The following is a 9,804-nucleotide window of genomic DNA, read 5'->3' on the forward strand; positions in this document are numbered from 1 at the left end:
TATATTTTTCTTAAAATTAAATGTAAGTTAATTATATGGTCATGGACCCTATAAATATTTGGTTGATGAGATATTTAATTGTGGAATTGAGGATATTTGAGAGTGAATATTTGATGGGTAGGACTCATAAATATTTGATTGGTGGGATATTTCATTATGAAAGTTGAGATATTTGAATAGTAAGATATTTGAAAGATGATGTGGAAGTGGGGTTCACAAATACTTGAGAGAAATATCCCTAAGAGCATCAGGAACGTTGTGAACACGTGAAAGCGTTAATGCATATTTTTATTTTTTTTTTAATGAATTTGTACCATTAATGCGTTCAAAGATTTGAACGCATTAATACTATAGTATCCTAAAAAATGTCCACGTCAGTCTTAATGCCTAAAGTATTAACATCATTGTGGATGCCCTAATTATTATGAATGCTCTAAATGAAAAACCTCCCTCCCACTATGTGAGGGAGGTTCTCATTTATGCCACGTTCAGAGCTCGGTTTCATTGAGAATTCCTGCTCCACCAGAAGCATAGTTAACATCCTTCGTCGCGTCATCATCATACTCAGACAGAGAAAGATATGGCAGAAGAGATGGAATCCCCAGGTTGGCAGCTGAATTCAGTAATGAACAGGAATTCAGATAATTAAGACTAGTTTAATTTCATATATATTTTTAATTAATTTAGAAGTGGTTTAGACATACCAATGATGTCTCCTATGGTTCTTCCATTGGTGAATCTCCCTGTCGGAATGCCAATATCGTAGTCGATTCCATACCAGGGGTAGTTCGACTTCGCCAGGGAGAAAGTGAGGTAGTTGTCGATGCCCACAGGCCACATCCGATAGCGAGTCTCCCAACACCTAGACAACAGGTTTTTTTATAGTTGCAGTGGTGGTGGTAAAGAAAGCTGAGAACGGGAGAGAAACGATGAGAGTAAGCAAAAGAACTGCCATGTTGAATCTGATTTGACACTGGAGCTAGTGTTTCTTGGGATGACGTTATAATAACATGAGTGGTGCCATGTCGAGGTCTTTTGTGGCCTTGCCGGATCATGAGATTGTGTGCATTACGCAGCATAGGTTGGTGGGAACTTGACGGATGCCCAATGGTTCTGCAAGTAAAAAGACTAGAAGGTTGCTATGTAACTTGCTTTGTCACTGTAGAGCAGAGTAGCAGCTGAGTCGAACTCATCTCAAATAAATGCTCTAAAGCCAAGTGGGTACTTTTGGCCCATCAGTTCACTCTCCCAATTTATTGTGATTGATTCAAGTCGAGCAATCCACATTTATTGATCTGAAAATAGAAATTTCAATTTGTTTGTAATCGAGTTGCATGTATTGAGCCAAACATTTTACTAGAGTTCCATTTCAAACTTGGGATGAAAGTGCCCATCCGCCATGCGTATCTGTGACACCTCGTTAGTTTTTCACGGGTAAACAGTAGAGATTACTTTATAATGATAAAACGTTTTACTAAAATATTTAAAAGTTAATGTAGCACTAATTTTGTTATAGTGGAACAGTGATTTACTAGCAAACAATGCATATAAAATTCCAATTGTCTCCTATTTTATACAATAATTTCAAATCAGTGCCAATGCTAGATCCAATCCACCGACATCATACTTCGTGTCCCAACGCTTCTTTTCTTGTCTCTCACGCCACACCATGAAAAAAAAACAGTTAAAGAAAAGAAGAAAAACAAGTAAAGCAAAGGCCGAAATAAGAGTTAAAAAATGAAGGAAATAATTAAAAATATTTCTTTTTTAGAAAAAAAGATTTTTTTTGTTGTTCTGCAACTTGTCCACGCGCCGCGAAATCGCAAGTTTATCCCTCGCCGCCGCTGCAGATTCCAGGGATGAGCAGCGCCGGCAGCCGTCCCATCGACTCCGTCCGCCTCTGCCGCACGGCCGGAGGAGCCGGAGGCAGCACCACGCCGTCGGCGAACAGCGGCCCTCCGCCCACCGCCACGTGCTCCGCGGCGGCGGAGGCCCCGCCGCCGCCGAAGACGTAGTGCCCGTCCTCCACGTCTCCGCCCGCCATCCGCCGCTCCACTTGCAGGAACTCCCCCAGCGAGGTCGGCCCGGACATCTCGTCGCGGCAGAGCCGCCACCAGCTCCCCTTCCTCCCGCGTCGCCGCCGCCGCTCCGCCGCCCTCGGCTTCGGACGCCGCGCGGCGGCGCCCCCGCTGGCGTGCTCGCGGCGAGACGGTAGACGGGCGGAGCGGGAGGCGGAGACGGTGGCTGCGAACGAGACGCCCATCAGCGTGCCGAGGGTGGTGCTCCGGTCGGGAAAGAAGGAGCTGGTCGACTGCGTAAATTGCCACCCGCAAAGAGGTTATCACCGGAAATAGAAAAAGAGGAAGCTTAATATTACCTCGGTGTCGAGATCGGAGGAGGAAAGGGACGAGAAAGAAGGAGAGGAAGGGATGAAGTCGGTGTCCCGATCCATATAGCCTCCTACTCCAATAGACAGACCACGGAGATCGGAGAAAACCTCGGACTTTTATTACGTTGCGGAAGTGAGAAGGAAGAATAGAGTCGAAGCTAAATGACATAATTACCCTCCAAAATATTCATCCCATAATCACAAGGAAAGTGTGTTGTTAGCTTCGTCATCTCCGATGCGTGTTCAATTTTCAAAAGCCATACGAAGAAATTCTACAGAAAATTTACCTGTAATTTTTAAGAGTCCACAGTTGGGATATTCTCTTGCACAAATGCACAAGCCAAAAATATGGACTTGTTTTTTTGTGTGACAGGACAAATTCCGTGGTCCTCGAGACGACATCGATCATGGTGGAATCCAACGATAGCCATGATAGGAGGCCTGGCTTTTAATTGAGTCGTCGTCGTCCTTACCGGCTCCGGAGGGCAGCATGAATAGTCTAGTTCATTAATATCGATAGAAAATGAAATTATTTTTTGTCTGGATTCCACGATCTCTAGATAACTAGCTGTTCGTTCCTGTAATTCCTTTTAGCGTTATAAAGAACAGATGAAATTCAGTGGTAAATTAGTTGATCAGACGACGAGACTGAAGTTCGATGACCGCACGCGGGAAATTTGAAGTAGCACAGCACAGCACGTGAACTATATATCATTTGAAGTAGGGGGAGGTAGTCCCTACAAATTTCTAAAGGATCCTAGGTGTCTAGCATTCAAATTATAACCATGTCTTATCATAAATAAATTTGAGAAATATAAAAATTCCTTATAGGTTGCAAGAAATATTATTTTGAATCAAATGAATATGTTAATTAAAAAAAATTAAAAGGAAAACTTTACAAATGAGCAGTGTGCTGCGTTGTTGCTCTCAAGCCTTTTATCTAATAATTACCGATTTGCGTCAGTCACTGCCGTGACGACTCCGCTACCATCGTACATGCTCGACTCGATGTCGCGTGAACTTAAAGCAATTCTTCCAAGGAAAGGAGGAGCGAGTATTGATTCTCGAGATAGCAGGTCGCAATGATGTGTCAGAGTACCAGTCCGAGTTGCTTGATAGAAGAGGAGAGACGAGGAGTGAAGTGCGGCATCAAAGCACGGTACGCACTTGATCCCCAACAGGCCCAGCTGGCTGCCTTTTGGCGGCATACGACGGCGTGGACCAGCGCGTGCGGGTAGAGAATAGAGATGTTCCCTTGTCTTGTGCGGTCAGTGCGACGGAATATACCCACAGCTTCACAGGCCGGCCCAAATAAGAGCCGGGCTCGACGCGACGACTGGGCTTCACTTTGGGCATTTCGCTGACCTCGACCGTACATCTCCCCTCTCTTATTAATCACGTGGTTATGCTTCGACGTCGACTGCGTGGCTTTGACGGCGCTTAGCCGCCACCGGGCGAAGCGAAGTCGAGCAACAAAATTTATCCTTTCCAAGCTGGTCAACCAAATGTCAGAGTTTGGCAATCTCGTCTTTTGTCAACGCGCACGCGCTTCGTTAGCCCAGGCAGCGTGTTCTTCGTAATCATCCAATTTCTGCAAGTAATTTACATAACGAAGAAATTATAGCGGATGCGAATGGTTTCTCTATTGTAAACAACGCTGGTTTCAACCTGAACGGGGGCTGCATACAAATTTTCAAAAATGACAAAGTACGGAAGTGAAAAACTTCTAATAAAACGTTCAAAAAAAGAAAATTTTGCAATCGATATCGATTATTATATATTTGAAATTTGATTTCGGTGCGCCTAAAATTTGTATAATGATGGGGCTTGAGACAGTGGTTGGTGGGTGCGCAGTCGATTTGGATTTGGAGAGGCACGCGGGGCACGCACGGCGGCCCCACCGCGCCGCCGTTCCTCCACTTCGCTCTCCCCGCGGTGTCGCTCTCCTTCACCACACTTGCCTCAGCATCGCAAGCCCCGCGGCAAAACCACTTTGTCTGGCGCCCTTAACGCGTCCTTCTCCTCTTCCTGCCATCCAAATTCCTCCATCAGCGTCATCGTCCTCTTTGATTCCGCGCTGGCCTCCACCACATCTTCCTTTATATAATACGCCAATTATCCATACTTCGCCCCCAATCCCACCTCACAGCATTCATCTCCTCTCCTCTCCTATCCTTTCCTATTTTAGGTGCAGCTACGGCAACCAGACGAGCGAGACAGTTCCCGTGCAACTTTTCTGGGCTTTAATTAGCATTCCAGGGTCCCGGGCAAAATTTCAAACCACGTACGGGAGAATTGCTTAATTGATTCATCTGCTAGATTAATCAGCCAGAAAGAAGAGGAAGATGGTAGCTTTGGTTTCTCGACAAGGAAGGCAACTGCAGCGCTACAACAATTGCGGGAGCCGCCTCATCGTTGGGTGCGTTTACGTTCTTATCTCCTTCCCATCTTCCTCTCGACAAGAATTTTGATCCGAAATTACCTTAATTCTCTGAATGCAATCAGCAATTCTGGTTTCAGTATCTGAGACGAATTTAATTCGCTTTAGAACCTACACTGAAAAATGGCATCTTGATCGATCTCTCCGACTAACCCCCCCGTCCCCAAATCCATCAGTGCCTTTGTTCTTATTCATAACCTTCCTCGCGAGATAATCCTTATCTCAATAATTGATGGCCCACTCGTTTCATTGGTGGCACATCTCTTTCACGGTTAGCACAACATTAGCATCTAACCCAAGCCTTTCCTGATTAACATTCTGAACAACAACAAACAAACAAAACAAAATAAAACAAAACTGCAACTTTTCCCCTGACACATCTTGCTTGTTATTCCTTCAGGTGTATTCCCTACAAGCTCAAGCAAAATGGGGTCGAGGTGCTGGTCGTCACCTCCCAAAAGAGAGAAGACATCATGTTCCCAAAGGGCGGTTGGGAGCTGGACGAGACGATGATCCAGGCTGCGTGTCGCGAGGCGTTCGAAGAAGCCGGCGTGCAAGGAAAGGTCGAGGATAAGCTCGGGGAATGGAGATACAAGAGCAAAAGCCATGACAAGATCCACGAGGCCGTCATGTTCCCTTTGAATGTCACGGAGGAATTGTATTATTGGCCGGAGAAGGCTCTGAGGACTCGGAAATGGGTAAGTCGAAGAATTCTAAGTTGCAGTTGAAGTTCAAATATCTCTTTATTGCTTGCCTGGGTGTTGATAATTAAAATGGACATGAACAGGTGAACGTAGCAGAAGTAATGGCGGAGTGCAAGCAGTCGTGGATGAAGGAGGCATTGGATAGATTGATGGAGCGTCTCTCGAGCTCAGATTTGATGGAGGAGCTGGTCTTCTCGTGCTGATTGATAAGCTTGGGATAGTTGATCTTTTGTACAAAGTAGCAGAGCATGTATTGGGCCGAAGACAGAAAGGAAGGGGTGTAAATTGTTATTCGTTGGTTAATTTCATTGATTTATTTTAACTAAACATCTGTGTTGAAGAAATTCATAATCGATAAAATCTTTGATTTATAAATCAACTAACACGCTAGTTTATAAGACAACTTGATGTCAAATCTTACCATAACATTCATTTTTCTTTTTGAAAAAAGGTTCTAATTGAAATTTGAAATACTTCTTCATTTAAGAGGAAATACGACCACTCATCCACAATGAAATGCTTGATTGATATTAAAGTAACTTGGAAGCGACAAGCATTTGGCAATTCCCGTTAAAAAATGAGATAAAATAGATGGAAAGATGCTTGTCCAAAGGCCAATTTTCGCATGTTTTTAAACAATATTTTTTTTTTAAAATACATTGATATAGCGAACAAGGTGGGATGCCTGAAGTCGAGGTGGACATAAAAAAAAGTCAATTGATATGATTGTCATGTTCCAGGTAATTTCTGTCAGAAGAAATTTCGATAGTATTTTTTTGTACAGATGATAATCTGAAATTTCCTACAACTATTCAGATACCTTGATCAACACGGCCAGAATAATAACAATAAAAATAAGTAAACATCCACGCAGTTTAATAGTCAAACTAAACTAATATAACGATAAAAAAAATCATCTAAAAAATCCTACTCATCTACACCCATAAATTTCAAAACTTATATCCTATTCAACTACACCTATAAAACACAAATCACAACGACACAAATAAAATCAACTCACCTCTTCTGCCGTCTAGGCAGGCATGTAGCAGAACATATCCAAATAAAACCCAATGGTAATTAGGGACCCTACAAGATCCAAGTGTCAAAATCCAGAACAAGTCTAAAACACAGTTTAATTAGATAGTATAATAAGAAAAAAAAATAAAAGACCAAATAAATATCCTCGCGATCTGCAAGGGGACTAACGATTGGAACTCTCCGGGCAGCCTCAACCTGGAAATAGTAATAACAATGGGGTGAGTCAACTTTGTTGGTGCGGGAAGCATCCGACGATCGAACCTTAGTTTTGATAATGGCAAAGGATTCAAAGTTAAGTTAGTGTGTGATCTAACATGTTTGAATAAGTGTTTCAGGAAAGTCCTAGTTGCGGTTAGACAAAGGGAAAATCCTAAGGGGTGGTAACCTTAGGTCCTAGGAGGCGGTAACCCTAGGTGAGGGAAAACCCTAAGGGGCGGCAACCTTAGGTCCTAGGGGGCGGTAACCCTAGGTGGAGGAAAACCCTAAGGGGCGGCAACCTTAGGTCCTAGGGGGTGGTAACCCTAGGTGAAGAAAAACCCTAGGGGGAGGTAACCCTAGGTCCTAGGGAGTGGTAACCCTAGGCGGAAAGTCGAGTCGGTCTGGAGGATCGGACTGACATCAGGTAATCTCTCTTGAGGGGAGTAGGTGAGGACGCGTTCCCCGTAGAGGGAACAGTACGCGTCGGGTCGACCTAGGGTTTCCGGTTGGAAATCCGAAGTCAGACTCGGACAGTCCGAAGACTGTCAGTTATTCCTTACTATGTTTTATCAGATTCTAACACTGTCTTGCAGGGGATTTTGCTCGGACTAACCTTGTTTTGCAGGTGAGGAACCTGCTGGAAAAAGATGGTCCGGGCGCCCGGGACCAAACTTTATTCCTGCCGCGACTTCGCCACGTGGAGCATCCTAGTTGGTTGGCCACGTCACACTCCAGGCGCCCGGAAGGGATCCAGGCGCCCGAAACCGCATATAAAAGGAGAGTTGAGGTGCAGCTTCAAAGAACAACGAATTCCAAGCTTTCTTTTGTGAAGTGCTGCCAACGAGACGACCTTGAAGTGCTACTACTCGACGTCGACAACCCGAAGCTCAGACTCTTCAATCTTTTGTTGTCGGTATTAGTTTACTTATTGCATTAATTGTAATTCTAATTGTAATCTTTCCGACATATAGTTGTTGCCCATCGAAAGCGGTCAAGGACCGCGGGCCTTCGAGTAGGAGTCGCCATAGGCTCCGAACGAAGTGAAACACCTGCGTCTCTGTGTGTTTGAGTTTACTTTCCGCTGCGTTTCTATTCTGTGTTTAAAATCGTTAAAATAGCCACGAGCGCTATTCACCCCCCTCTAGCGCTTTCGATCCATCAATTGGTATCAGAGCGGGGTCGCTTTGAATTGGTACAACCACCATTCAAGCATTTTTCGTGGCTTTGTCGTTTGTATAGGTTAAAAATAAAACCTTACGCCTTTCGTTTTTTTCCTCCAAAACTATTTTTGAAAAATTAATTTTCATCTTTTCATCATTGGTTGGAATTAACAAAATATTGCGTTTTAAAAAATTTGTGGTAATATTTGTTTAATATTATTTTAATAATATTTTATTATTTTTTCTCAAAATTCCTGAATTACTATTTTTATTTCTCTCCCGCACTACTAATCCAAGGCTAAGTCTTGGAACAAGTTTTATTGTATTTATTTTGCGAGATTGTCTTTCTAAGATGACCTATCAAGAAGGCTACAACACTGCTCGCCCACCGCTTTTCTCCGGAGATAATTTTGGAGATTGGAAGGGTCGGATGGAGGCGTATCTCCAGACTCACTTTGAAGTCTGGATGATCGTCAAAACCGGGCTTCAACTGCCAACTAACGGCACCGGCAAGCCACTACCGTACGAGAACTGGGACGCGAACCTTATCAAAAAGGTAGAAGCAAACGCAAAAGCAACGTATACACTTCAGTGTGGCTTAACGAATAAGGAACTGAATCGCGCCAGCCCATTCTCAAGTGCTAAGGAGCTATGGGAGAATCTGACTGAGTTACACGAAGGTATTCCTGATACAAAAATAGGTAACCATGTTTTAATAAATAAATTATTTGAGCAGACTAATGCTAGTCCGGCCGAGGAAGGTGTTGCGTTATTTGCAGGAACAAGCAAGACGAAGAAAGCACTGAAGGCAACATGGTCCGAGTCATCAGATGAATCCGAATCGGACGAAGAAGAGCAAGCGAGCCTTTTCGCTCTACCAGTACTAGCACATGTTGCTGAAACCGAGTCCGAGTTCGAGCCCGATTCAGAAACCGAGAGCGAATCAGACACCGAGTCCGAGGGAAGCCACGGATCCGTATCCGTTTCTGAAGGACCCAAAACCACTGTAAGTGCTCTAATTTCAAGTATTAGCTTAGATGATTCAGAAAATTTAATTCCTTACTTATTAAAGAAGTTGGCTAAATCCAATGTCCGGGTTAAGTCGCTCCAAAAGGAGGTAACAACCCTTAAGGAAGTGACTGGCTTGAGTGCTTTAACTGAGCCAGTTCAAATTGGAAATTCGACTCAAGTCCAACAACTTGAGGAAGAAAATTCTAATTTGAAAATTCAAATTAAAGAACTCAAAGACACGTTGGAACGGTTCACCTTGGGTTCCAAGAATTTGGATCTAATTCTTGGAAAACAACGAGCTATTTACAACAAATCCGGACTGGGATTTAAGACCAAAACAAAATATAAATCATATCTGTCTCTAGTTAATAGAAATAATAGAAACATAATTCAAGCATGGGTCCCCAAGTCCAAATTGATTAATCAAGTTGGACTTGGTCAATATTGGATCCCGAAGGATCAAATACATTACCTCAATAGACCTTATCGAGGCTATGATCCAGGGGGAGCCAAAACAATAAAAATTCGAAATTAATCTAAAACTCAAATTTAAAAAATTCGAAATTAATCTAAAACTCAAATTTAAAAATTTGAAATTAATCTAAAACTCAAATTTAAAAATTCGAACTTAATCTAAAACTCAAATTCAAATTCGAAATTAACTATTAAAATTCAAAATTCAAATTCAAAATTAATTATTAAAATTCAAAATCGAAATTAATTATTAAAATTCAAAATTCAAAATTTGAAATTAATTATTAAAATTCAAAACTCTAAATTCAAAATTAATTATTAAAATTCAAAACTCAAAATTCGAAATTAAAATTCAAAACTCTAAATTCAAAATTAATTATTAAAATT

At 42.5% G+C, this 9,804-nt stretch overlaps 2 protein-coding genes across 2 annotated transcripts; one reads left to right on the forward strand and one right to left on the reverse strand.

The window, feature by feature from the left end:
• Nucleotides 1-1,527: 1,527 nt before the first annotated feature.
• LOC122029662 (uncharacterized protein At3g17950-like) lies at nucleotides 1,528-2,647 on the reverse strand. Its single transcript, XM_042588746.1, has 2 exons — nucleotides 2,378-2,647; nucleotides 1,528-2,311 (listed from the first exon to the last, which is right to left on the reverse strand). The coding sequence occupies exons 1-2, from the start codon at nucleotides 2,450-2,452 to the stop codon at nucleotides 1,829-1,831; spliced, it is 558 nt and encodes a 185-aa protein (XP_042444680.1). The 5' UTR covers nucleotides 2,453-2,647; the 3' UTR covers nucleotides 1,528-1,828.
• A 1,862-nt stretch (nucleotides 2,648-4,509) lies between these two features.
• LOC122030256 (nudix hydrolase 17, mitochondrial-like) lies at nucleotides 4,510-5,793 on the forward strand. The gene is made up of 3 exons (XM_042589437.1): nucleotides 4,510-4,808; nucleotides 5,230-5,527; nucleotides 5,617-5,793. Exons 1-3 carry the CDS (start codon nucleotides 4,735-4,737, stop codon nucleotides 5,734-5,736), a joined length of 492 nt encoding a protein of 163 aa, XP_042445371.1. The 5' UTR covers nucleotides 4,510-4,734; the 3' UTR covers nucleotides 5,737-5,793.
• Nucleotides 5,794-9,804: the final 4,011 nt, after the last annotated feature.

Source organism: Zingiber officinale, chromosome 10B, assembly GCF_018446385.1.
Source record: "Zingiber officinale cultivar Zhangliang chromosome 10B, Zo_v1.1, whole genome shotgun sequence".
In the NCBI taxonomy this organism is placed as follows: domain Eukaryota; kingdom Viridiplantae; phylum Streptophyta; class Magnoliopsida; order Zingiberales; family Zingiberaceae; genus Zingiber; species Zingiber officinale.

Bases quoted from the DNA above. Each gene is read 5' to 3' on its own strand.
- LOC122029662 (XM_042588746.1), bottom strand. From the start codon at position 2,452: ATGGATCGGGACACCGACTTCATCCCTTCCTCTCCTTCTTTCTCGTCC. The intron at 2,312-2,377 runs GTAATATTAAGC...CAATTTACGCAG, and splicing joins CCTCCGATCTCGACACCGAG to TCGACCAGCTCCTTCTTTCC.
- LOC122030256 (XM_042589437.1), top strand. From the start codon at position 4,735: ATGGTAGCTTTGGTTTCTCGACAAGGAAGGCAACTGCAGCGCTACAAC. The intron at 4,809-5,229 runs GTGCGTTTACGT...TTATTCCTTCAG, and splicing joins GGGAGCCGCCTCATCGTTGG to GTGTATTCCCTACAAGCTCA. The intron at 5,528-5,616 runs GTAAGTCGAAGA...GGACATGAACAG, and splicing joins CTCTGAGGACTCGGAAATGG to GTGAACGTAGCAGAAGTAAT.